Source organism: Pseudopodoces humilis, chromosome 15, assembly GCF_049639895.1.
Source record: "Pseudopodoces humilis isolate 2021_Gansu_Grassland_sample_001 chromosome 15, ASM4963989v1, whole genome shotgun sequence".
Lineage (NCBI taxonomy): Eukaryota > Metazoa > Chordata > Aves > Passeriformes > Paridae > Pseudopodoces > Pseudopodoces humilis.
The window spans coordinates 6,295,185-6,322,973 of NC_142214.1; the positions used below are offsets into that span (position 1 = coordinate 6,295,185).

Genomic DNA, 27,789 nt, shown 5'->3' on the forward strand with positions numbered 1-27,789 from the left:
ATTGTGGAGCCAGAATTGCCACCCCAGGTGATTCTTCCCTGTCTTACAATTACAAAGGTCTGTCTCTGTTGCTTATACCCTTCCAATACCTGCCCATGTTTATCATTATCACAATTCCTTCACCTTGAGGGCTGCATGTATTCACAATCCTCTCTGCTCAGCAGATCCACATTTTCACCCTTGGTAGCATGTTCATTTCTTCTGCACTCCTAGTTTAGTCTCACGGTGCCCCCACTGGATGTGAGCTCCCCCAGGAAGGCTCTGGGGTCTGGTACCTCCCCAGGGATATCAATTTACTGTCTTCCCTAGATTTACTGCAAGGAATAGACTACTCCTGTGTGAAATTCCAAGAGGAAGTTCTGTCTGCCCTTCAGGTTTCACCTCTCCATCAAAAGCCTAAGACTGACATGGATTTTCACATGCCTTTTTGTAGCCAGCTCTGCTTGGAAATTAACTTGTCTGGCAGAATAAATGAGGCTCACCCAAACCTCAAAGCATAGTATCACCCAAGCAGAACACCTGTAAGTAAAAATGTCTTTTCAGTGTTTCTGGGGCTGCAAGGACTATTCCACATGCCTCTGTGAAAGCAGCCTGCTACACAAGCCTCAGGACAAGTTACCTATAAGGTAACTGTTCCAAGGTACAGTTGTTCAGCCAAGTTTGTTTGCGAATTAAAACCAGAGCTCAGGAACTCTTTTGAGGGCAGCTCTTGAGAGCCCAGAACACTACTGGCCCTTCCCAGGAAAGACCTGGACACCAGCTGTACCAGCATTAACTTGGCCAATAACAAGGCTTTGATTTGATTCTCCTGGACTGACATTACTGCACATTTGTTTTTAATATGCTCCCTAATGTTTTGCTGATGCTTCCTTTCTCTATATGAAAGCAAAAACCTGGTAGGAACGAGGCAGGAAAACCCTTTTACCTGCTTGTTGTTGTCATCCAAAGTGCCCGACTTGCAGATGAGCAGAGGCCCCACTAAGCCTGAGCTGGAGTCTTTGACAGGATTGGCAGCCGAGCTGTACATCCAGGTGAGGCAGGGAGGGTCGCTGGACGTGGGCCCCACGTGCCTTGGCACAGTCCAGCGGTACGTGAAGTTGTGCAGTGGCACCACAGAAACCCCACTCTGGGACAGGCCTTTAAAACAGGGATTACAGGGTTACTCCTGAGTCCCTGCACAAACTTGGTTACACCTTCTCACCAGCTACTTTCAGAGCAGGCTTTGCTTCATTGTTGTCAACCAAACACCCAGCACCTCTGAAGGGTGACAGGGCTGTACTCAAGAAAAAGGATCCACCAACCATCATGGTACCACATCCCTTCCGATGCCTTCCCATAGGACACTCCATGTGGATGGATGCTGAAGGGCCAGGAGGCTTTGTTAAAAAATGTCACCAGGATGGTGTCTCCAACTTCAGCTTTGATCACTGGACCTAGAATACAGCAAAGAGAGTACGTCAACAACAGAGCACTTCCCCAGGCCATCAAGCAAACCAAAGCAGACAGGGCACATTCCTCCAAGCTGTAGGGCCAAAGATGAGAGGCAGCAGATAGCCTGGCCTTGTTGCTGCTGAAGGGAGCTCAAGGGGAGCAGGAGCTGGCAAGGATGTCTGAAAACAGTTTGGGTCCACAGGAAAACTCAGAACTCAGAGAGGCATCATGCCTTCACACACACAGGGAAGTGACACAACAGCCAGATGTGCTGGAATGCCCTCAGGATAGGCCCATGTCTCTCCTCCACCTATGTAATGTCCCCTCAGCTACCCAGAACATGTGCCTCAGAGGTGTGAGATGCTCCAAGCCCACAAGCCAGCAAGCCAGAGAGGAGCTATGAGCCTTTACCATGCTGTCCCCAAGCATTCACTCAGGAGAGAAAGCTCTCTGTGAGAACAGAGGTTTGCAGCATGCCTTGAATCAGTTCAGTCAAAACCACATAACCAGGAGCTATTGCTGTGACCTGTTTAGCTCTAGTCACACATACTACACTGTGTCCCTTACTGCTGGAACACCTTCAGAATGACCCCTGAAGTGATTCTATCCATTCAACCACCCATTCACCTTGGCCTGTTCCCTTTGCTCTCAGATGTGACTGGTGTGAAGCACCTCTTATGCCCCTCTCTGCCCTTCAAAATGATCAGGGAGGTACAGCCACCTGGCACTCCCAGCATCAGCATCCTTCTCACAGACACTGACAGAGGATTTGTGTTCCTGGATGATTCTTACCAAGTATTCCAAGGTGTTTATCTTCTTCTGATTGCTGCTTTTCCTCACGGAAGCTCTCATCAGTATATTCCACATACTTTGCCTTCCAATAGACACCCCCAATTCGGTAGAGGCTACGTTTGAAATACTCCTCAGCAGGACTAAATGCAAAAAGCAAATGTCAGGTCATGTGATAGAAAAATCATCCCTGTTCTCCTCCTCCAGCTGGCAAGGCCATCAGCATTTCCAAATCAAGCAGTATTTCAGACAAGAAGAGCACCTCTAGTTTGGAACAAGCACAGCTTTGACTCTGCAAAGCTTTTTTTCCCTTACAGACTCACACCTGTGTGTTCAGGGAGCACTTGTAGCACACAGCCCTCTCCCAGGTGAACCTGCCAGGTGTGATCAGCATCACTACACAAGATGTGTGAAGGAATGAACAAAACTGCAGTGCAGTCAGTGAGAAAGCAGTGCTAGAACTCTGACCTCTGCAGAAGCTGGAGACAGCCCCAGTCACAACTAAAATAAACAGCTGTAAAGGTATTTATTTCCTCCACTACCACCCTCACCAAATATAAGTAACAAGCCTTGCAGGAGAGGCAGTGCAGTTACAAGGGCAGCTGACAGGTCTAAGGTCTGCAAGGCTTGCTGAATGGCATTGGGTAAATAATTAACCACTCTATATTTTCTCTTCTCCATCTGAATAAGGTGTATCCTCTCCAACAGGTTACCAGGGAAGGGAAGTGATCTCTGTGGAAGGAGAAGAATCTCTCTTTCAGTTAGCCAAAGACTGAATGGAAAGTCTCTCAACTGCTATCCCAGTCACCTGACCATGGGATGGAGGGCTGCCATCCAAGTCCTTGTATCTGATTTCCTAGAAATTGCTTCCTGCAGCAACACCAGCCTGAGGCCCATCTGCAGGCCAGCTCTGCCACCCTGTGTCTGCTGCACCAGGGGCTTTTTGAATCATTTTTCAAATAGATCAATCTGTTCCTAGGTTAGGCACAGCAAGCAGAAATGAAGCCCAGAGACAAATGTGGCAGCTCACATTGTACATCTGCTGGGACTTTCTGCTGCATGTGGGTACAGCTGTGCCACACAGCACTCACCTGGGAAAGCCCCAAGGTACCTGTACTGCTCTTGGTGCAGTCCAGTTACAGCAGCCTCCCTTTCTAGATGGGGTGATTTGCCTTCCCAGGAAATGTACCCCACCTGTGCAGCAGGCATGGATTTTGAAAAAAAAAGAAATTCCACATTTTCCTGAGCAGCCTTGCTGACACAGGCCAGACTCCCCAAACACTGCCCAAGCCCAGCAACCTCTCACTTACCTGCCTGTGTCACTGAGCTGCTTCCCACTGATCCGGTCGAACCCCGCGGGTCCGTAGTCCCACTGCACCTCCTTGGCAGCTATGTAGTACTTCCGAACTCTCCCACCCAGGCTGGGCGCCGCAGCTTGCCGAGAACAGGGCCGGACTTCATAGAGTGCCCCCATCCCAGCTGTCCAAGACATGAAGGTGGAGATTCACTTAGCCCCTCCAGCCAGAAGAATGGGCAGTCTCACCTTCTCTCTGCTGTCCCAAATGGATATCCTCCCACAGATGGGAGAATGCAAGTGACCAAAGCAAGGAGTTTTGTGAGCAGAACTTCCAGCCTTAGATATTGGATGCTATGGAATTATGGACAGAGAGTGACTAGAGTGTTCTGCTGTCCTCAGGTCTATCATGCAGGTGCCTCTTAAGGCACTGCCTCATCTCAGCTTTCAGCTATACCAAGCATCACACCATGGTACAAGTAAGCCCCACCAAAGCTGCCCTGCACATTAGTTACCAGCCCACTCCAATTTTTACATGACAAGGCATCACCCACTCATCTGAGGACATTTTTCATGTCCAAGGCACTGTTCCCAACCACACTGTACATCACGTACATCAAAAACAGAGGACACAGAGTCCAGTACATATTCCACCCTCTGCCTTACCTTGTATGTGATCATTGACCTGGCAGCTCAACAGCCATCTCCCAGGGTTCCTGGGGATCATATCTGCTGTAACAAAAGTGGCTGGGAAGAGGCTGGCCACATCTGTCCTGTGGCCCCGGATTTTGAGTGTCTCTCCATGGAAGTAGGCTGTGTGAACATCAATTTCATTGCCCATCCCGAAGAGGTACCATGAAACAGAATCCCCAGCGCACATCTTCAGCTCAGGGAGGTTGCCAAACACATAACCATTAATAGCTGCAAAACCAAGCAAGCCAAAATTAGAGAGCAGGAAAGGGGCCTTCAGAGCTCCTGTCAGCAGGTGACAGCACAGACACGATAGGAGGATGGAACTAACAGAACTCCTCTTCCTCCTCTTCTGCTTTGGAGAGCCCAGCTCCACAGCTCGTTCCTAAAACAAAGGTTATAAAAGCTCACCCAAGCCAAAGATAAAACCTAAACAATGTTTCCATTTTCTGGAGTCATTGCCCTGTCTGAGATATTATTTGCTAAGCACATGATCTCAGAGCAGATCCTGGAGCACTGACACTCCTGAGTGTCTTGGCAGACACAGTGGTCTCACAGAGGTGACACTGACCATGCATTTTGTTGCTCTCCTGAAATTCCTCATCTTCTTTGTCTACAGAGCCAGGATCTGTGCAGAATGATGCAATGTTCTCATCCAAGTACCAGCTTAGGTTCTCATCTACCACACTGAACATCAGAAAGAAATCAACATCAACATCCCCGCGTCTCTGAGAGCTGCCAGTCAGAATTCCTGAGGTGAGAGGAATGAATGAAAAAAATCACTCATGCAGAAAATCATACATCAGGCAAGAGATCAGAACCACACTAGCAGAGTAAGTCTTGTCACATGAGCTGTAGACAGATGCTTTCCCACCATCCTCACAGCTCACCACAGAGTGGCGAGCTCACACTTTTCCAATATATCCCTGCCAATACAGATCTCTCTCCCAAGCATCTCTGCCACTGCAGGCCTCAACTACAACACCTTCAGTCTTCTCACCCCTGCTGAAACCAGCCAGTCACCATGTTTTTCATACACAAACTACATCTTGGACAAGAATCTTACTTTTAACAGGGATTCAAGCAGCTCTCTTGGATCAAGAGGCCTAAGAGCTCACTTGTCCAACCACTAAGGGATAATGGCAATGCAATGACCAGAATCCAGCTAGAACCCAGGTACTGTCCTCTATAACCAAGCTGTGTTTCCCCCTGAAGCTGGGAGCTGCACACCAGAGTATCTTCACATCCTATCCTTGTTCATGTCACCACAAGACCTTTACATTATGGAGCTGCAGGCCTCAGCTGCTTTCTCTTGGTGTTTTTACCTGTTTTGCACGTAAGTAAAGGCCCAATTAATCCAGATGCAATGTCCCTTGGTGCATCAATATGAGAGTGGTAGATCCAGGTCAAGCAGTTTGGGTCATCATCAGTTGGACTGTGATCTTCAGGGACAGTCCAAGTATAGGTGTAATTCCTTCCTGGGAAAACAGCATCATCCTTCTTCTGATCCTGGGGGGACATATCAGGATACAGGGATCCTAGAACAATTGAGCAATCATAACATCCATTCAAGAAGAGCCAAGATGCCCACACATGTAACCTTAAACTGAACTGAGACTCACCATCCCAAGGCTGTAATAGTGTTTAATCATCACTTCCTCAAAGAGGCACTGAGGCACAGAGCCACTGTAAGGCAACTTGCCCAGTAAACAGGACAGCACAGAGTCAGCAGGATTACTTCCATTCTGCCTAGTGCTGCTTTGCCTTCCATTCTGCACTGTGCCCCCACAAACAGTCTTTCTACAATCTCTAGAACTGATCAGTGTTTTGGAGGTTCTAAAATCAAGAAACCTGGACCCAAGTCAGGACTCCAGCCCCACGACCCATGCCCCAACACCTAGTGTCTTCACCAAACACACAAAGGCAGTTGCTTTCCAGCTGGGGCTTTATGGACAGTTCTCCTCCATGCATACTCCTAAATTACCAGTGAGAAAAATCTGTCTCCGTGGCAGTAGCTCATTTACCTTCAGAGTCCTTTTTGTAGAAAACACCATGAGGATGGATTGTATACGGTCGAGTAGCAAAATTTTTTAGGTGCACTTGAATGGTATCCCCCACTTCTGCTCGGATGACAGGCCCGAGGAAGCCCAGCCAGACAGGTTTGGGGATCTCAGTGGTGTACGTGGAGTCCGTGTATTGCTTATAGACAGATTTCTTGTACGTACTTCCCACCCTGTCTTTCCCAGACTGCAGGAATGCTGAGGCCTGGCTGTTGAGTTCAAAAGGAAAGGCACTATGAGTCATCATTATACACAACAGCTGGTCAATACTGCAGCAGAGTGATGGTGACACTCCACTTTCCAGGGTGCAGCCAAAAACTTTGGCACTAGATGGGATGCTCTAAGCCAGCCACACATGGCCACGACCTCAACCCCAGCTCTTCACCAACAGACAAAAAGTAAACCTTGGCCTGTGCCCTGCAAACAAGAAATGGGAAGAACAATGCTTCCCAGACAATCCCATGTGGGTGTCACTGGGAGAACCCCTCTCATGCTTCCTTCAGCCTTCACTGGGCTCTTCAAAACTCACTTCAGTTCCTTTGTAGCATTTCTAGCTAAATTACAAGACAGGTAAAGTGGAGTCCTGAGCTCTCTGGCCAAAATTTGAAGTCTGAAAGACGATCTTCTACTTAACAGTTTCCAAATTCCTTCCAGAGTGGCAGACGAGTCAGGCAGGAACATAGTCAGCATATAACCAGCTTCCAGAGTTAAAACCTCATACAGGTACTAAAGTTTAACTCATGAGCATATTTGCTCTTTATGGGTAATTCTTAATAGATAAGAGATGAATCACAGTCCAGGTATTAGTGGAACCAGCCTAAATGAGAGCCAAGGTCACTCCCCTCACTTCTCCCATTGGATTGATCACCCACAGCAACAGAGCAGCCCTGGAAGGGAGGGAAACTACTGCACATCTCAGAGAATGAACAGTGGAGACACAAATATTAAGCACTGTCCTCATCATTCAAAAACAGGCAGGGCTTGGCTCTGGCTATCCAATCCAGAGTTCAGCCCTTTGCCAAGGCATCCCTGCAGCCATTATCAGCAAAGCTTTCAAGATAATTCACACTTTGTTTTACAGATGTGCCTCTTTTCCCCCACACAGTCCACTTCTTCCCAACAAAAAAAAAAATCCTTGAAATTATTTGCCATCTCTATCAATCATATCAACATGTCATCCCTTCCTAATTGCCAGCAGTTTCATTTCTGTAATCATTGCACAAATAGGTCCCATTAACTAACTGTTTGCAGTGACAACAGTTTTTAAATTGCTTTTAAGTTCCATTGTCCTGAATTTCATTCCCTTCTCTTCATGTATTATAAGAGAAACCAAACAAAATCCACTACATTCATTATCACTTTAGGAGTCTCTATTAACCCTGAATTTTGGGTGTTTCCTGTGAACTTATTTACATCTACACAGCATCTTCACAGAACAGACTGCAACTGACTTCTTTCCAGAGAAAAAACTGACAGACCTTGATGTTTCTGCACTCCCTTCCTGCTCCCGCTGTGCTGCTTCTGAAGGAGCTATCTGAACCTGAGTGTTAGCTATTATGGAGAGCAGATTAAAAAATACCAGCTATTTGCCACAGAAAATGAGGGCAAGGAAAAAAAGCACAAATGCCTTTAAAATGCTATGGAAACCTTTTAAAAAACAAAACAAACCACACACACAAAAAAACACTGACCAAAGGCTTGAGGTTTTGAAAGCTAAACCCAAAACACTGTTTGTGTAGTAACTCAAACCAATTATTGCAGTTTCCAGATTTACTGTTGCAAGAAAAACAAAACTGTTTTTCAAACAGCCCCTAAAATCCCATGCAGGAAGTCCCATTAAGTCTAAGGCTTGAAATTCCACTGAAACAAAAACAAGCTGGCTCTGTGAAGTCATTTATATAAAGATGAAAAGTCAACATGCTTCAGGATAAACAGGCTGATCACCAGCTGGAACTAAGCAAAATGAAACTCCAGGGTAGAGTATTGCAAAATCTGGGCAATTTTAGAACTATCTGTTCTGTATCTGCTCTATTTTCTGTTCCATGTTTGTTCTCTGTACACTTCTCTCTAGTGTATGGGCTCTGGACTCTCCAGACTAACCATCCCTTTTCCCACTGACACGGGTTTTACCACAGGAGCATAAAACAAGTTAAACATTAAGCTCATAAAGATCACAATCTACAGGAGTGTGTCTCTTGCTTGCTCAGATGCCCAAAAATACTTTCATTAAATTACACATCAAATGACAGCTTAAAGCCAGCCCCAGACTAAATTCTGCTAGAAGCCAACGTACCGGTTTTGTGCGATACTCTGGTTAGCGAGCACGTTCCTCCCCGTTGGAGCATAGTTCCAGTTCACCTCATGGATCCCCAGGTAATAGACTCGGGTGACACCGCCAGCAAACGTGGGTGACAGCACAGGGATGCAGAGCAGCAACCACCAGACTGATCCCATCGCAGCCTACAGGGAAGGCGTTTTTGGAAGCTACACCTATTTGGGAAACACAAAAAGAATGAAACAGAATATGACCATTTAGTTTGAAGGTGCTGGACATTTTGAGAGAGTATGAAGAAATCAGGTGTAAGTACTATGGGGATCATTACTCAAATATTAAAGAAGGAAATCACTCTGTAACCAAATTGACACATGAGGTGTATGGAGAGCATGCTTTGGTAAATGAGTCCCCAGTACCAAATGTGCAGCTCTCATAATAGTTTAATTAACTCGTTTTTCACTACTGCTCACATTCCAAATCATCTTACAGGGCCACATACAAAGCTCAAGGAAATAGTTCTGAGCAAGTATCTGTATATTGTAGACTGTCACCAAGATCCCTCTATTCTAAGTCACCTGAGAAAGTACAGTTTAGTCGCTATGAAGTAATTTTAAATTTTAACTTTTCTAAAGATGGCTCTTAGGAAGCAGCTATCTGTAATCCAGGAGTACATCTCAAATAGGCTACACAAGGTTTTTCCTTTCCTTCCTTTCCTTTTTCTTTTCCTTTCCTTTCCAGAGAAAAAAATCATTTTTTCCCCATGATTTTGATCAATAAGTAGCTTACTCATAAAACTTCCAGTTGACACCAAGCTTGTTAGCAATAAGCATTAGAAATAATCTCTTATGAGAGTTGGAAAAAAGTTGGGGAAACTGTCTAAAATCAAATACAGTTGTGTGAATACAGGCTCAAAGAACTGCCTGTGTGAAGGAGAAGCTGATGCAATATGGGGCAGTAGAATTACACCAAAAGATAAGGAAGGATTAAACTGCATTTAAAAATCACATGAAAATGACTACAAAAGTTCTCACACAATAAGACCCTTAACAAAGCTGGATGTAGCCAACAAACAAACCTCACCTAACCAAGATGCTGAGATACAGCTCTTGAGACATGTAACAGCAACTCAGAATAGCAGAGAGAAACAGAAAGCAAGAGAATGAGAAATGTGACCTAGCAAGAAAACTCAGAAGAATCAGTTCTCCTTTTCATACAGAAAAGGATGGTGACACAGCACTGGGGCAAAGTTTTTCATAGACTGTCATTATTTATTCTTACTATCTTTGTAACAGCAACATGAATGTATAAGGTTTGCCCACAGCAAAACTGGATATTCTGTAAGCTTTCAGTCAGCACAGCGTCACACAGAGCTGCTTTGAAACCTCTTCTAACATCTGATACCCAACAGACATGATTCAACCCCAGCATATGGCAATGGACTAAACATCTTCCAAAGCTTCTCTTCTTGATTTCCAAACATGCTGTGCTATTCTCAGAAGCTAATGATAACCAAGTATTGCTGTTTCCAATTAGTCATTAAATTGGACAAAGTTTCGAGACACCTTCTTTCCCTCCTTTCTCAGAAAGAAGCTGTGGGGATCTCTAAATCTGAGATCAACACAGTATAGCTCTGCTCCAGTGGCTCCAGCAGCCAGTCCCCTTCAGAAGCTCCTGGTCACACAGCTGATAAAAACTCAGATACAGAACAGCCCCTACAAAGCAGCTTCAGCAGTGTGGGAACAACAGCAGCACGCTGGCTCATGCCCACCCCTACACACCGCTCAGTTGCAGACTTATTCCCTGCTGCTGTTCACAGGGAGGTAAAATACCCTTCTTGATTCCCTCTGTGCCAACGCCGACTCAAAGGAAGGAGTTTGGAAAGCCATGCCTGCGCCGTTTTACACAGCAGACCAGCAAAAGGCAGTGCTGACAGCAACGTGGAAAGAAACAGCAGCACCCGTCCTCAGCCTGAAAGCTGCCACCCTGCCAACACACACCCCGAGGGAAGGGCAGCGGGATGCTCCTGACTCAGCCCAAGCTGCGGCCTTCGTGTCAGCTCAGGGCAAAGTTCGCAGGAGCTTCCTGAGCACAGGGCGGCCTCCTCAAGGCCCGGGAGCGCCGGCAGCCGGGGCAGGCTGGTCTTTGTGTGCTCTCATCTCCGTGATGTGCAGGCAGTACCACAGCACAGGAGAACAGCGGCTCTCAAGGCTGGGAGTGAAAACTGCCCTTGGAGACAATCCCGCCGTGGCAGAGCCGCTGCTCACCGCTCCGAGCCCCCGCACGGCGCCCGGCAGGGCAGGGCAGTCACACACAGCCACTCCGTGCTGGGCTCTGCCACTGAAGAGTCAAGGACAAGTCCTTGGGACAGCCTTCCCAAGGCTTTCCAAGAGTCCCACCTGGACTCTGCTTGGAGTTGACCACAACATCGCACACACCTCTGGGGTAATTCTAGGGAACAGCAAGAAATATCCCTGAAGGGAGATGTAGCAGATGACACAAAGTCTCTGTGCTCACACCCTTGACAGCAACTAATCACCATTTAGTTACTCGATTAGTGCAAGGTGAAAGTAGCTAAATTCCTATCAAAGGTTTTTTTTACATTTTTTCTTTCATATTAATATTTGCCTTGATTAAGGAAAAGTAAAAAAAGAAAAAAGAAAGAAAACCACAACCAACCCAAGTTTTATATTACATCCATCCCTGAACCTTGTACTTTACAACAGAATCCTCCCCCTCGACTGTCCTTTACCGGGTCCCCGACAGCACAGGAATCACGAATGAACGAAAATCAGATTTCAGGCGGGTTGGTGGGATCCAACTCCCATTTGATCCAGGCGGACGATGCATGGATATTCCCCGACACCCAACTACAGGGAAACCACAGCCCGAGAGCGAGGGGAAAGCACAGAAGGACGGCAGAAGGACGGACGGCTCATCCCTTACGTGCGGAGCGGGAGGCGGCACGGCGGGGCTGCAGAGCGGGACGCGGGAGCGCCGGCGGGGACCGGCCCGGGAGGGACAAAGGGACGCTTCCTCCGCGGGCTGACCGAGCCCGAGCCCAGCCCGGCCCCGCAGCGCCGACCGCGCCCGCTCCCGCCCACAGGGCGGGCCAGGCTGCTCCGCCCCGCACCTGCGGGAGCGCCTCGGCCCCGCCGCGCCTCAGCCGAGCCGCGCCTCGGAGCCCGATCCATGCCGTGCACCTGCCCGCCCCGCCCCGCCCCGGGCTCGGTGCGGGGAGCCTCAGGAAGGCGGGCGGGGGCAGAGCTGCGGTAGGGAGCCAGCGGCACCCACCTGTTGGGCGGGACCGGCGGCGGCACCGGGAGAGCGCTCCCCAAGGACCGACCGGGGCGGCGGCCGCGGTCCCTTTAAATGCGTGCGGTGACGTCACGCGGCCGCGCGCTCCCCCGGGAGCACAACAAGAGTCACGCTCGCGGCCGCCGGGGCGAGGGGCGGGGTCTGGCGGCTCCCGCCAATCAGCGGCCGCCCCGCGCGCCGGCCCCGCCCCTCGCTGCGTCGCGCGGCCCCGCGCGGCCCGTCCCCGCTCGCGCGGCGCGTCGCGGTCCGAGGATGCGGGAGGCGCCCGCGCTGCCCCGCGGCCCCGCCGCCCCCGCCGCGCCCGCGCCCGCCTCCGCGCCCGTTCCCGGCTTCCTCGCCAAGCTCTGGGCCTTGCTGGAGGATCCGGACAGCGACGACGTCATCTGCTGGAGCAGGGTGAGGTGGCCGCCCGGGCCCGGCCCGGGGAGGCCCGCGCGAAGGACTCGAGGGTGGTGGGGACGCCGGGCCGGGGCTGCGGAGCTCTGCGGGCGGGCGGTGGCGGAGGGTCCCCGGCTGCCCGGAGCGTGCCGAGCCCGCCTCCTCGCCCCGCTTGCGGGGGTGCTGGCGGACCGGCGTGCGCGGGGCCGTGCCCGGGCCCTCCCCCGTTGCCCGGGCCCTCCCCGCGTGCGGCCCGCGGCGGCGGTGCTGGCGCAGCGGGACATCCCTGGGGGACAGTCCCGAATCCCCGGGCTGCAGCTCAGAGCGGTGAAAGGACGCTGTCAGGAGCCATTAACTGTCCATTTTCCTTCCGGAGCGGAGACAGATGTGCCCCGCGGGCACAGAGCACGGACACACCGACCAGACACCCCAGACACGCACGGTGTTTGTTTTTGTTCCCTGTAATTTTTAAATCCGTAGGATTTTTCTCCACTTTTTTCCAGCCGTTTGCCCTTTACAAAGAGAAAGATTAAAAGAAACACAATGTTTTTGTTTTCTTCATGAACAACATAAAAGTGATGCAAAAAGCTCTTCCTGTTTCCAGGAAGTTTGATCCTGAGCATGTGATAAATCCAGCACTACTGGTGTCACCCTGGTCACCACTGGGTTGTGTTGTCTGAACTTTCGGTAACTCAGCAACATTCCGTGGTTATTTTTAGTTATGACATAGCATGTACAATGGAAGAATCTTGTCAGGAGCTGGGCAGGCTGATGAAGGGAGATGAAATCTCTCTAGTGGCATGAATTCCATTGGGCTTGTGCAATGCTAATGCTTCCTGGGGACAAATGGAACAGGTTTTTTAGAACAGTTTTGCTTTGGATTAAGGTGGGTGTGTCAGGGCCTTAAGAAAATTGCCTGTTCAATAGAAGTGTTTTGTGTAATTGTGTCCTTGAATTCAAACGTTTTAGTCCAGTCCCAAGTACTCAGAAGTGTTCCCACAGACAGTTGACTTAGCAAAGTCTTTTGCCTTTCTCTGCTGTCAGAACAGTCTCTGCTGATTTATGATCTTCACTTAAGAGCAACACCTTAGAAAAGCTGTACTTGTTCACTAACTGTTACTTCTGCTTATTTCCTAGAATGGCGAGAATTTCTGCATTCTGGATGAGCAGAGGTTTGCCAAGGAGCTGCTCCCCAAGTACTTCAAACACAACAATATCTCCAGCTTCATACGGCAGCTCAACATGTGTAAGCATCAGTAGTTCCTACACACTCTGTCTGCCAAGTTCATAGCTACTTGGCTTTGTTTGGATTTCTTTAAACAAGCAAACGGGACTTGGCAAGTTTTTCATCTCTAGAAACCTGAGCCCTGGCCTTAAGTTTGCTTTGCAAAAGAAAAGACTGATGGTAGAGCCTGGTTTAGTGTTTGGTTATTGTGTTTTAGCTACAGGTTCTTTTGAGTAACAGCTGTAGGAATATGTGCTGGTGACTAAAGGTAGTGTGAGGTTCCCTGAGGTTGGTCTTGCAGCAAACGTGTGTACCCAGGGGAGTAGAGGCTGTGTGTACACCCTTACACCTAGAATGTGAAAAAAAATTTGCCTGGATTTTGGAGCCACCACTGCTCTTGCCTGCTTTGCAGGCAGTCTGGTGTTGGAACCAGATCAGTCCTGCTGATGGGCCAAGCTGGACTACATTTCTCATTTTCTTTATATTTTATTATGTTTTCTCTTCTCAACCAGTGAGCATCACTTGGCAGTGTTAGGTAGCACATGTACAGCATGGCCAGACAGAGGGGTGCAGTGAGGGTGGCTCAGGGGAACAGTGCAGCATGCAGGGCTGCAGGAACCATCAGGAATAACTGCGGAAGCTTCTGGGGCCAGTGAAGAGACAACAACCCAGGAGGTGCTGCCTTAGTTAGAATTTCAGACTGTTGGCAAAGAGCTCTCTGTCCTTGCACAGTAGGTTTGCCTGATCTCTCCAGCTGATGCCTATATAGGTTTTGTAACCTACAGCACATCTGTTTAGTCTCTGGACAGAAGGTGGATGCTCCTATTTGTGTCATGTGCTTGTGTTTGTAAGATCCATCACTTGAATGACAGCGGATAATCCAAAAAAACAAATGTCTCTTTCCTTGTAGCCAGGATAAATGAAAAAAAAGCAAATGCTCCTATGTAGATATACAATGTAGTGGCAGTCTCCTTTTCCTGCTGGATATATCCTGGCTTTCTAATAATAGTTGGAGTGCATTAATTGTGTTAAAACCTTGACTGAGGAGAGACGTGGATTGGCCTGTCAGTTGAATCATGCATCTAGCCTGTGGTGTTTGAGCAGTGATGGAAATAGAACTGGCAATATCTTACTTTGTGCAGGCAGTCTAGTATGAAGAAGGTGCTCTGCTGCAGGTGTTTGCATAGGCAGGCAAGGAACTAACTTCTCTGCCTTGCTTTATTTTATAGACCATGGTGGTACATGAAAGCATTTGTTTTGATGTGTAGTTGTCTTGACATGTTGATAAAAGGGAAAGTGTACCATTCCTCTGCATCCACTGGGACATGATTCTATTCAAGATGTCATAATAAATCTCATTTCTAACTAACTGTTGGGAAGATTTGTATGTGGCTGTGATGGTTTGGCCATGGCTGTCTTGCCCACAGACACACACTGGCCTCTGGTGTGCAGCCTGCCAAGGGCAGCCAGTGGTACTGTGGACATATTCTCTAGCTGTGAAGATCAGAGCAATGAAATCACTGAGCACCAACAAAAGCTACCTTGGCTGTTTTTCATAGTTTCTGCTCCCAGTAACTGGAGTGCAGTGGATATTTTGGACTTCTCTTAAGCTGTATGTATTCCAAGTCAGCTTTCAACTGGAAGAAATGCCTTTGTTGATTTCCTCTCCACAGATGGTTTCAGGAAGGTGATTGCTCTGGAGAATGGTATCATTACAGCAGAGAAAAGCTCAGTCATTGAGTTCCAGCACCCTTTCTTCAAGCAAGGCAAGGCACATTTACTGGAGAACATCAAGCGCAAGGTATAGTCTAAGCACATACTTAATTCACTTAGTTACAAAAAGTGGCTTATCAGGAGCACATATGGGTGTTTCAAACACAGCCAGCAAATACCGTGGGAACCAAGGAAACTCCCTCATGATGACAGGCCAGTGCCTGGCTGGGCCTCCTTGTGCCAGTGCTTAGGCAAAACCTGCTCAGCTCTTGGTTGTGAACTGGGGTAGGACCATGTTCTACATCATCATCAAACCACAGCCCTTCTCCACAGAGTTATATCCCTGATTGCAGCTTAGCATGGTCTGCAGTTCTGTCAGCATCTCCAACTGCAAGAAAGGCACAAAGTGAAAAAGCAAAAGAAAATACATTCCTGTTTGGCACTCATTAAAAATTAGCAAACTCATCAGTAACCTGTTCATTTGGATGAGTTTGCGTAAATTATATTGCTCCTCCAAAAATGTGTTGCCACTAAGCTACATCCTTATGAGCACTTTCTGCTTTTCTTGTGTAAGTTCAGGCCTTGTCTGACCTGTTTCTGCACAGATATTTATTCTCTCTTGGCACATTACAGCCCATAATATCCTGAGGAAGAGAGTATCATGATACATCACGTTGACATTTGAACAGCAGAATCTTTTCTTTAGGCTGTCGTCAGGTGTGGCTGCATTGCCCAGGGTAATAAAAGCCCAGGGTAGGCTGGAGAGCCACAATTATGTTTGGATTGATTCTTCACTGAGCTGCCCCTGCTTGGAGCCAGAATCAATTGAGTGGCTGTGGCTCAGGCCTGTGCTCCCCCCGCTGCTGTGACCAGCACGTCCCAGCGCGCACGCCTGGCAGGGCAGGTGCACGGTGACGTCAGGTGTGGCACCATGTGTCCCAGGGGTGGTGCACTGGGTGGAGTGTTCTAGATGGAAAGACTAAAGCTCTGCTCAGTGCCAAGGACATTGGTATGAAGTGTTGAATAGGTTGGTGAAAGACATTCTTTGTTGTACAGGAAATGCTAGTGATTTTTTTTTTTTTGTAAAAAAGTCATTAACTTTCTTGCTCTTTTACTGCCTGGAATGGGGCCATATTCCAGTATTGGCTGTAAACTGTATTTCAAGCCTCTGTCAGCACTGCAGATTTGAATGCAGGACTTGCTTTACTTACTCCATTTCACTTTCAGCTCTGCTGGTGTGCAGATAGCCTGTGTGTCTTCACAGAACACCAGAATGGTTTGAGTTGGGAGGCACCTTAGAGCTCATCTCATTCCACCCACTGCCATGGGCAGGGACACCTCCCACTAGACCAGCCTGCTCCAAGCCCCATCCAACCAGGGATGGGACAGCCAAGTTTCCATGGGCAGCCTGTCCCAGTGCCTCAGCACCCAAGGACTGGACACCATGATTAGCCAGTTGGGGACTCTGAAGCTCAGTTCCTTGTACTTGGGCAGAATTTATGTGGACCCTTGTTTTTTTGGAGGCTAGCTGGCTGCATTTGGAATTTCCACCCACTTCCTGCAGCTTTTGGTTGTCTTCCCACAGAGAGGTGATTTGCTGAAGAGAAATCAGACAGCTTTGAATTCCATTTGGGATGTACCCTGTGTACATTAGCATAAGTTATTAACTGCAGCAAAAGCAAAGCATCTAGACTGCAGACAGGGAGGAGAGCTGTCAGACCCTTCAATCCATCCTTTGTACCATGGGATTGTGTCAAGAAAGTAGTTAGTCATGTCTGGGAAGTGATTGCACAACAGCTGTGTCTGTTCCAGCGCAAAGGGATGGGATGTTGGTTTATAACACCATAGACTCATTTCTGACCATTCCACTCCCCTTTGGAAGACAAGATGCGTGAACCAACCTGCACAGAAGTTATCTCATGCCTCAGCAGGCCAATCCCACGTTGGTGTTTTCACCTCCCCATTGGAATCCACATGGGATGCTTTCACAGCCTACTTGGAATTTAGCAGAGTAACAATAAAACTCCCAGCAGGCTGTAGGTTGGTAGGGGCACTTTGTTCAACTCCGTGTGGCTCAGTTCTAGTCAGTATTTGGCAATATGATGTTCAAAATTATGCCCACGAAACCTGGGTGTGTTATTCAGACACGTGCATGTGATGCACCATAAACCTGTCTTTTTCAAAATCCTGAATTGTGTTGCAGCCAACAATGCTTCTGCTGCAGAGAGTTGCTGAAGGAACTGGAAAATGTTTAGTATAGAAGTGCAGGAAGTAGATGGTGAACTCTTTGCTCTCTGATGGTTCTTCCACCATCGTTTGAAGTAGCAGCATTCACGGATTGTGCTGTGAGCAGAAGAGCAGTTTGGACTCTTCTTCCTGCAGACAAGTCTCCATAACTTTGGAATGTCACTGAGCTGAGAGGTAGTAGAGGAAACACCAGTAGGGGAATCTGCAATTCAACTGGTACAGGATAGATTTTCAGATTGAGTAGAATGCATCTAAGTAGATGCCTTCATCTCCCAGTAACTTCATGGAAATTAAGTTACTCCTTTGCTGGCAGATTTTCCCAGACCTAGAAGGAATATGATCATCTTGTCCTTCCACTATCAGCTGTGGGGTTTTTTTGGCTGGTGTACACTCTGTGACACTAGAGGGCAAACTGTCACCAAGCCTGGCAGAGAACCCCCAGAGAAAGCCCTTTGCAGTCAGTGGTCTTTGTGAATTACAGTCATGAATGTACTGTCTCCAAGCAAGAAGTGACAATCTCATGTTTTCATTGGCATCTTGTTTTTCATATACAGTGCAGCCTGTCCTAAGGATTGTCACCTGTAGCAGTTGTGGTGTTTTGTGCCATGTAAGACTTGGAGTCTTACCTGGTCTTTCAATGGGGCTTGGTGCTGCCCTGCAGGCTGACTGCACTCTCCCTGCAGCAAGGAGCATGCACTGTTTGTAGTAAAGTGTGTGTACCTGTTCCAGGTGTCTGCAGTGAGAACTGAGGATCTCAAGGTCTGCACAGAGGATTTGCACAAAGTCCTGTCTGAGGTGCAGGAGATGAGAGAGCAGCAGAACAACATGGATGTCAGGCTGGCTAACATGAAGAGGTAGACTCGGCCGTTTCGGGGCACTTCTGCATTGAATGTTGCTTATATCTGATGGAGATTGGCTAAATATGGGTTTCATTTGAACTGGAAACAGGTGAAGCTATATTTTTTCCTAAGAATGCCCATTCCACCCCACACAACATTCTGAATCTTGTTTGGTTTTGTAATTCAGTCATGACTGATGATTTAGACTGGGAGTTTGTTGACTGCCTTGAGATTTCACTCTGGTTGCCAGCACCTGTAGTAGTTTTTTACCTCAATAAAAACATTTAATTTTTTGAATACAAACAGGATTAGATGCAGTGAGGGACAACTGGTGTTTTGTTTTCTTTCTAACTGGAAGTGGACTTCGCACATCCTCATCTCTGTTCTCTCAGATCCCCTTCATATAGGCACTGGTAATTCATTCAGGTCATTGGTATGCCAGCAGATATCAACCAGAGTTCAGCAGATACCTTTCTCTCTCTGTTCCTTAAAGAAAAACAGCCAAACCACCTTTAGATCTGTCCAAAGGCTGTCAGTGTTTGGAAACAGGCTGAGTGTAACACTAAGTCCTTATTCAACAGCTTTGAGGCTTTGAAGGAATACTTCAGATAAAGATTATTGGTGGAGCAGCAGAGGATGAGGGTGTCCTTATTAAGTGAGTGTTTGATGCTGTTGATGGAAAATGGAGTTAAGTTAACCCAGAGTTTATGCTAGTGGATCAAATTAACTGAGGGTTAGTTATCCACAGAGGGAATGTTGCCATTGGTTCTGCGAGGTACTCTAAAAGTTTGAAAGCTGTAAAACTAGAGCATATAAAGTAAACTCTGTTCATCCTCTGTCTTCTGATTTATTCTGCATTGCAGAGAAAATAAGGCCCTGTGGAAAGAAGTGGCAGTTCTAAGGCAGAAGCACAGTCAACAACAGAAGCTGCTGTCTAAGGTACCATTGCAGCATCTTCAGTGCTACCATCCTTATTCCTGCCTCTGTGATACTTCATGGCATTCTTTGCTTATGTAGAATGACAAATGACACAGAGCTGAACAGGCTGTATTAATACAGCATAAAGAAAATGTTCACAGTTCCTGAGTGTCCCAGAAGTAGCACAGTAAAGAGCCACGAGCAAAGCCCTAAGGAAAAGTCAAAGTAGGATATCAGTGTGTGGAGACAGTGCATGGTAACAGGAGCTCAGAACTTGAGAGTTTGCAGGCACATGGAATGGAGTCTGTGAAAGATCTTGGACCAGGATACACTTACACCACTTGAGAAGTGAGCTTGGAACACAGAAACTGTAGGAGCTTGCACGCTGGAAAAAAAATTCTCTGGTTTATTCCTCAGCTGTTTCTGGTCTGGAATCCTATAGTGACTTGTGCTGTTATATTGCATTTCAAAAAAAGCCAACTGTGCAAGTGGGCTAATTTTTCTATGCAGTTTGTAACTCTTGCTTTCTTCTTTAAGATACATTGCAAATGGATTTTTAAAATACCTGTTAATTTCTGTCATGTAACTATATCATTTTATATTAAAATCTGAATTAAGAATTTAATGTTAGGATTGCTATGCTGACCACTTTGTTTTGGTTTTCTTTTGTTTCTCCTTTTTAGATTCTTCAATTTATACTAAGTTTGATGCGAGGAAATTATATTGTTGGGGTCAAAAGAAAAAGGTAATTATTTGATAGGTCCCAGATCAGTGTCAGATTTGTAGGGATAAATCAGTTTCTGTTGTGTGACAGGTATTTTTATCACTTGTATATTCAGACTTGAGAAAGCTGATGGAAGTTCAATCAAGCACAAAATAAGTATTTCCTCCTTATCACTAAAGTGGGTGGGAAGAGAATATTCTATACATTTTCAGTTCCAAAGGGCACAGTTATCAGAAGTGGTAAATCTCAAAATGTGCACATGTGACTGATTTCTTCCAAACCACAGCATGTGTGTGTGTGTGTAGCACAGGCTGCCTACAGTACCCTCCCTGACACAAAAGCCAGGCTTCTCAGGAGGGCAGGAATGATTACCATTACTGCCTGTCTTTGGCACTGCTGCAGCTCTTCCCTCTGGCAGTCAGGATGTACTAAAGCTGTGCTTTGTCTCAGGTCTCTCACGGATGCTGCAGGTGCTTCACCCTCCAAGTACAGTCGTCAGTATGTCCGCATCCCTGTGGAGAGTGGCCAAGCTGTAAGTCTCCCCAGGGACAGAGGCAGTGGGTTGGACAGGATGATAAACTGTGATATCAGTCTTCCTCATAGCTACAAATACCCTAACCTGGTAATCAAATGATCTCCCTTTTGTAATGGGCAGCTTTAGAGCAACATTCTGGCTGTAAAATCATACAAATCAGTGCAACTGGTCACAGATGAAATGTGAACAGGAAAAAGAAGCTGCAAGGAGAATGGGGCTTCAGTACAAAAAAAGAAAAGGTCAGAGCCTGTGGTTTACTCATTCTGTGCTGTATCTGCAGATGGCTTTTTCTGAACATAGTGCAGATGAAGAGGATGGAAATGGTACAGGTCTGATAATCCGAGATATCACTGACACCCTGGAAAATGCCACCAATGGCCTCCTTGCTGTGGCACACACAAGTGGCAGAGCCAGGTATGTCTAGAGTATATGAAGTATTTATGCCTGGGTTGTTAACTGGGTAGTTATGTTAATGTTTGCAATCCATCTGGATTGTGGGAAACAGAATGTGTCTCTGAATGTCCATTTGTGCATGATAGGCCTGTTGCAGGCTCTCCTTCTGCAGCATGTAGCATTGTCATTGTCAGAGCTCATGTCTCTTCAGGAGTCCCTGGAGGCCTGTCAGGCTGATGGGCATCACAGGTTTAATTTGCTGAGGCTTTTCTGTCTGTCCAACAAATGAACACATGCTTGACTTTTCAACTGAGCAGGGACCTGAATGCATATCTAGGTTTCTAATAATCCAAAATGTATAGAGATTGCTAACAAATTGAGATATATAGTTTTATCTCCAGTTGCAATACTGCTCTCACTAAGCATGTCCTAGGGAAGGCATTCTCTGTGTGGCAACAGATTTTACTGAAGACCCACTTAGTTGTTAATACCCAGAGTGAAATATGGACTGATTTGGAATCTTTCCAGAGTCTGTTAGGAACTCTCTCCTGCCTAATTCCCATACTATATTGCTGCTTTTTGCCTGGGAAAAAGAAGTGTTTTGCTCTGATGCGTGGTCTCTGTGTAAGCTGTAGTAAGAGATTCTTCATCTGCCACTTCACTGCTTTTTCTAAAGACCAGTTTGTTACTTTAATCCTTGACTGGCCTAATCTTATTAAGATTTGGGATACTAAACCTGAAATTAATAGTAATGCAATTGATAAATTCTCTTGTGTGTTGTTTCTGTTTGGGTCACATTTTAGAGAGCCACAGGCAGCTCTGGATCCTGGCTTACCTCTTTGTCAAGTATCACAGCCAAGTGAGTTAAATTGTGCAGAACCTGTCCCATCAGTTCCTATAAACGATATCAGCAAATCCGGCGAAATAGGCACGGCTGCTGTGGAGCTCCACGCTGCACAGCCAAATGCTCCAGAGGACCCAGTGTCAGTAATTGACTCCATTTTGAATGAGAACAACTCTGGAAACCAGAATGATCCTTTGCTGGACAGGTATTAACTTGTTTCTGAGAAGTGTTACCCTGTTGTCCCCTTGGGATCCTGTCAGAGTTTTGGAGGGTGCCTTGTTTGGCAGAACGTAGGGAATTAGCTTTTGAATTGTCATTGATGAAGTGAATTCTCGGCACCTTTGTTACCAGGGCTTGAAAAAGCCAAGTGTTGGCATCACACACTGAAAAAGGGCACGTGTCCCTCTCACCTTTATGGTAACACGTGTGCCTGACTGCTGGTGCATCCGTCAGTGTGTCCCATCAGCCCACTGCTGCCACTGCCAGGTGCTGCCAAGCAGCAGGTAAAGGGCACTGATCTTGGGCTGGCATTGTGGGCACTTTGTTCCTGGGACCTGGATTTGGATTGTCCTGGTGGTCACCTCACTATTCCTTTCCTTCTCTGCCCCTCATTTGTACAGAGCTGTTTCCCTTCATTTCCCAAAGCTGTGCCCTGTCGGATTACACAGCCCTGGATCAGGGGTGCAGGCTGTGGGTTCCCACCCCACTGTGGCTGCAAGAGAGCTGTATCCAGGACAAAGCTTTAACCCTTGCTCCTACAGCTCTTCTGCTGTTTTCAGCAGCAAGTAGGAGGGCCTGGGGTGCTCTCAGCACTTTTATGGTCTGAAGGCCCTGCTGTATCTTCCCTCCTGCAGGATGTGGGGCAGTGCCTTGGAACTGCCCATTCCTCAGTGCTGGGAATTCAGTACAGGAGCACCTCATGGCATAGCGAGACATGCAGTGTGGGCACTGTGCCTGCAGCTGCCTTCTCAGGTTCTTCACTGTCCCTCATGTCCTGCCCACTGTCCCTGGAAACATGTCTAATTTGGCAACAAGCCGATGTTTTAAAGTAGGTAGAGTTCCTTCAGGGCCAGATTATTTCCAGCCCTTTGCTGATCATTTATTGTCCCTGGGCAAAGCCATCAGACCTTTGTTCGAACAGATATTGATGTACAGGCTGGGATCTGAGAACATTCACCAGATACTAAAATGAGGGAGGAAGGAGGAGCTGCTTTTTGACCTCATAGCTGTAGTTGTGCTTGCTGTTCAGGTAGTCTTCCTTGTTCCTGTACGTCAAAGAGCTGGAGTGAGAGGTGATACAGGAATGCAGTTTCATCCATTTGGCTATTCTGGATTGTAGGCAACCTGCCCTGTAGGGCAAGAGAAGGCTCTGCCTGCCCCCTGTGCCTTACAGTGCTGTGTAATTTTGTCTTTCTAGAGAGGAAATTCAGGATTTTCTGAACTGCATCGATGCCAGCCTTGAAGAGCTCCAAGCAATGCTGTCAGGGAAGCAGTACAACTTTGGTGCCGAAGCGTTCAGTGATGTGAGTGTCTTCTCACTGTTTCTGATTTCTGAGAAATACTGTTGTGTCATGAAATGCTTATTCCATCTTGTAATGGGTAAGAGTCAGGAACATCTTGAAAAGCAAATAGCTGCGAATAGAATGATTCTTAGGTGTTGACAGTGTACAAGGTAATACTGGGAGCCTTTCCCAGGTTGTACAGGATTCCCATTCTACAGAACTGAAGGGGGAAAAAAAAGGAAAATATTTGCCTCACTTTTCCTTCTCAAGGCTAATCACATACCATCACATCCTGACTGTCTGTTTGATTCAACTGGATGATATGGAGTGAAACTTAGCTGTATCCCTGGAATCACTGGGAAATAGGGTAACCTTTTCTCCTCCTGTGACATTAGTTTATTGGCACAGCTTGAAGGTCCCAGCTGAAGGTCCATGGAGGTGCCACTGTCCCCAAGCTTCAGTGGAAGGAGCAGCACACTGGGTCCTGCAGTCCCTTCAGGAGCTCTCTGCAGTTAATTTCAAAAACTTTATTAGTTCACATATGGTCTGGTTTTATTTTCAGACATTTAATCCGGAGCTGCCAGCCCTGGATATGAGCTTGATGGAAACTCCCCCTGGTATTGAAAATGTAAGAGTAAGATTTACTTCTGTGGTGGGGAGGGTGAATGTGATGCTGGGAGTTGAATCTTGCTTGATGCAGCTCAAGGGTGGGAACGGGGTTCATGGCACAGGGTGACACTGCTGGTTCATCTCATGCAGCTGACTCCAGTTTCAATTATCACTGTTGGCATGTTGGAATTTAAGAGGGTTCTCAAGATAATTTCCAGTTCTGCATTCCTAGTGCAGTCATATACTTGGAATGCCTGTCTGAAAACTGAAGGAAAAATACTAAAGGAACATTGTAATGCAATACACTATAGCTGTTTTGAACATGGCTCCATGGAATTTCCTCAGAAGATACACAGAAGTTTAGTACAAACTTACTTCTCTTGGTCCAGTTCCTATAATTGATTCATACTATTAAAAAAATACTCTTGCAAGTGTTATTTTTGTTGAAGTTCTGAAATAATATTTAAACTAGGATTTCCCAGTAAGAAGAGCTTTGACAACTGATGTAAAATGCAGCTGTGTTTTAAGCAGTGCCTGCAAAATTCAGTTACATGATGAAGTCACATTTAACTGTTACCCCAACAATACTGATTATAATAAAGCTTCTAGTTTGGAAGGTAAAACAAATATTTGCTAGACAGAAGCTTGTTTTGTTTAGAAAGTTAAGTTTTTCTGTATTTCACTGTGCCTCTTTTGAGAGCCTCTGTGTGAAAGCCTTCATGTGCAGGCTCACTGCTCCATCTCTTTTCCTCCTCCTTTCACATCTAATTCTGTTAACCAGACAGTAAAGACTTCTATTTTTTTGTTGTTGTTAAACAGTGTATCTTAACTCTCTTTGTTTCAGATGGCAAACTTGGCAGAGAGCACTGAAGGTCTGGGAGCAAGTGAGAGGGAAACAGCAGGAAGCAAAGGTGGGCAGGAAGGAGCACTGAGCACTGTGGCAGCTCCACACTCTTTGAAAACCATATTGAAATGGGATTGTTGTAGCTTGTAATATCTCCTTCTTTGGTCTGGGCTTAAGATTTTTGTGAAGACTGTGATGTTTCACTGATCTTGAAGCTGAGCCACAGTTTTAAAAGGCCCATCCTGTGCCCTGTGGTTTCTCACACAGAAAACATGGGTCCCATTCTGAGTCCCCTTGCACATAGAAATGTGACACAAGAGCCACAGTGGGGAGCTGAATGCAAATGCCCTTGTGGCAGTATCTCCTACACAGGCTGTGGTGCCCCCAAAGGCAGAGCTGCTCAGGTTCCCACAGGGCTGCCACTGCATGCTCTGAGTGCTTGGAGTGGGCTCCAGCCATTGATGTTTCCAGGCACAGGGGCACTGGCTCCACTCTGACAGCCATGGGTATAGGGTTTGTCCCAGCCCAGCCTGGGCTTTCCTGTAGTGCACCAAGTTTGAAGCAACCTCTCCAGGTTTCTTTGGCTTGAATAAGAGCCTTCAGTCGGTGAAACTGTTTGAACTGTTTGTTTTCTCCTTAGATATGCAGCTGATCCAGTACAGGGCCAACCCTCTGCTTTCCTTATTTGAAGAGCTGCCTTCAGGTGAAGCTGCAGGGAAGGTGGATGATCCGAAAGACTTTCTGCTGCCTCCCCTGGAGGAGAAACCTGTTCTCCAGCCTCCATCAGCCAGTGGAACCGTTGTGCCACTTGCAGCTCCAGCAAGCCAGGCCGAGCCTCTGGACACTCTGGGAATGGGTGATCCGCCTCTCCTCCCAGAAGATGGGAATGGAGAGTATAAACTGTTTCCACTCCTGCTTCTCAGTCCTGTTGCTAACTTCATAGATGAGGCCTCTGAGATAGAAATTTCTTGAACTCATAGAATATCTGTAACCGGCTTAGTGCTATGGAATAACCACCAAAGGAGTGGAGCAGCAAAAAGTGTGAGCTCGGTCCTCACCTGCTTCCTGGGGACCCCGCTCTGCGCAGACAAATGGAAGTTCTCTTGCTGCGAGCAGGGAGCACATCTGGGAGAACTGAACACAAGCTCAACAACAACAAGAGCTGGTGGAGTGAAGGCACCAGACAGAGAGGAAGAACAACAACCCTGTAAACATACCACAGTGTATTCCATAACTTTTTATCCAATATTCTTATTGCAAGAGGAAATCTGTTTGTATCCTGTTTGTAAAGTTCGGCTGGGTTGTTTTGTTGGGGGGGTGGTGTTTGTTTTTATTAGCTGGATAGTAATGTGGTGTGTAATATTTTAAACCTGGGTTTTTTGGAGAGCCTGCTTCAATAGGTGGCTTGCCTATTGTTTGGAATTAAGTTGTTTTTAAATTTTGTTTTTAATTTGAGATTTCTTTTTTGATAGTTACTGGCTACAATTGTTTGCATCTGCTTAAATTACTTTCGTACTCCTAGATTTGCTCCTAGGTATAGGGAACATTTTTCCTATGGAAAATGACATTTAACTGTGGAGTATTATTTTTTAACATGCTAGCACACATCCATTGCCCTGGATTGTAGGAGTTGTGGTAGGAAGTGCTTGCCCCCCTGTGTAGTGCTGATTTCTCATGCACATTGCATGGCAGTTCCGGGGTAACCTGCCCCCAGTTCACAGGTCATGTGTCCTTGGAGATAGTCAGTAGGACTGATTCATGTTTAGCAAAGGCCAGCAACTGTCCCTAAAATGACAGGGGGAGCCCTGGGGTGCCTTGCACTGACACAGGGTGTCACATTAGGGTATCTCCGTGCTGGTAGCAGCTATTGCTCCCTGCCCCTGTGTGGACACCAGGTTTCACACTGCAGTTTCCACTGCCTGTGGAATCTTAAAGCCAAATTAGCCTGATGCATCTGAGTCTTTTGACAATGAATTATATAAACTTGGTGTCTACATCATCAAAAAGTTTTTCCTCAGAGTTTCTTTTGGCACTGTTTCCCAAGCTCTCTGAGCAGCTGTGGAACCCAGCCCCGGTGTCAGTGGAGCAGTAAGTTGTGTGCTGGTACCAAGCATGTCACAGCGTGACCAGCCCACACAAACCTGCTGTGTGCTGAAGTGACAGCAAACTGCTGGGGCTGCAAGAGGCCTGGATGCAGGTAGAAACCCCCTTGGATAATATCACCTGATACGTCCTACCAGCACAGTTACTTTCATTTTTTTCCAGTTTTAGGAATTCAGGCTACCCGCAGGCTTTGTTCTCTCTAACCTTCCTGAACTAGTAAGTGCTGAGCTCTTTTACATTCAAGAATCCAAGGTAGATATTCTGAAGCCTGATAGATAATGCATGTTACCTGTGCTGGCCCAACTTTATTGGATTTGTGCTTCACTGTCAAATCTCTGAGTTGCAGAGGAAGGTCCTGCTCCTGAGTGTGTAATACCTTCAGTGTCATTTTATTACCTGTTCTTACCTCATGACTCTTCTCGTTTCCATCTTTTGAATTGCCTTTTGTCAAGTTTGTCTTATTCAAGCCTTCACAGTCTTTCTTTTGCTGACTTGTTGAGGCCAAGGGCTGAATAGTCTCAAGTTTTCATGAGCTGAAGGGAGTGGGGGAAGTGAGCATGTTGCATCTGTCCCAGGTCAGGTTTGGTTTGTTAATTCCTTCCCAAAGGTCACAGTTTTGCCAAGAGTGAATCAGTGAAAACCAGGCTTTTCTGATGTGCTGTTTGACAGCACCATGCAGACAACAGAGTTCTTTGGGAGGTTGATCTGCACCTCTGACCTCCCTGCACTGGTTGGATTGTAATTTCCGTCATGGATTAGTGTCATGTTCATCTGTCTCAGAGTCCTCTCCTCTCAGCGCAGCCCACTGTCAGATATTGGGTCTGAGTGCATCATGGGTTTTTAGTACACTTTCTCTCTCAAGAAGTTAAGAAACCAAGGCTTAAGAAAATTAAAAAAAAAAAAAAAAAAAAAAAAGTTTGTGCATCTGTGTGTCTGGTTTATGTACAGGTCCGGGAAAAGTATTTGTGCAACTTTCCTAAGAAAGATTGCAATGGAAAGGGGAAGACTGAATAACAAGAACCCACATGCTGAAGTAATTAAACTCAAGAATTGCAAAAAGA

General features: G+C 46.8%; 2 protein-coding genes across 5 annotated transcripts in view; one reads left to right on the forward strand and one right to left on the reverse strand.

The window, feature by feature from the left end:
* Positions 1-11,895, reverse strand: part of HEPH (hephaestin) — a 26,160-nt gene extending 14,265 nt beyond the window's left edge. Inside the window, exons 1-10 of one of the 4 annotated variants that reach the window (XM_014255276.2) lie at positions 11,831-11,895; positions 8,558-8,754; positions 6,229-6,473; positions 5,530-5,742; positions 4,776-4,955; positions 4,181-4,435; positions 3,531-3,699; positions 2,224-2,363; positions 1,302-1,433; positions 926-1,137 (exon numbers count right to left, since the gene is read on the reverse strand). In XM_014255276.2, the coding sequence (XP_014110751.1) occupies positions 926-1,137; positions 1,302-1,433; positions 2,224-2,363; positions 3,531-3,699; positions 4,181-4,435; positions 4,776-4,955; positions 5,530-5,742; positions 6,229-6,473; positions 8,558-8,718 (1,707 nt within the window). In that variant the 5' untranslated portion in view covers positions 8,719-8,754; positions 11,831-11,895. Of the gene's footprint in view, positions 1-925; positions 1,138-1,301; positions 1,434-2,223; positions 2,364-3,530; positions 3,700-4,180; positions 4,436-4,775; positions 4,956-5,529; positions 5,743-6,228; positions 6,474-8,557; positions 8,755-11,288; positions 11,394-11,482; positions 11,619-11,830 lie in introns of those variants that run through there. The other 3 variants (XM_005526153.3, XM_014255277.2, XM_014255278.2) reach the window with 3 other exon arrangements.
* Positions 11,894-27,789, forward strand: LOC102102382 (heat shock factor protein 3-like). The gene is made up of 13 exons (XM_005526152.3): positions 11,894-12,250; positions 13,370-13,478; positions 15,131-15,258; positions 18,147-18,271; positions 19,120-19,195; positions 19,858-19,919; positions 20,349-20,430; positions 20,714-20,847; positions 21,630-21,875; positions 23,088-23,193; positions 23,735-23,800; positions 24,626-24,692; positions 25,266-27,789. Exons 1-13 carry the CDS (start codon positions 11,909-11,911, stop codon positions 25,595-25,597), a joined length of 1,875 nt encoding a protein of 624 aa, XP_005526209.2. The 5' UTR covers positions 11,894-11,908; the 3' UTR covers positions 25,598-27,789.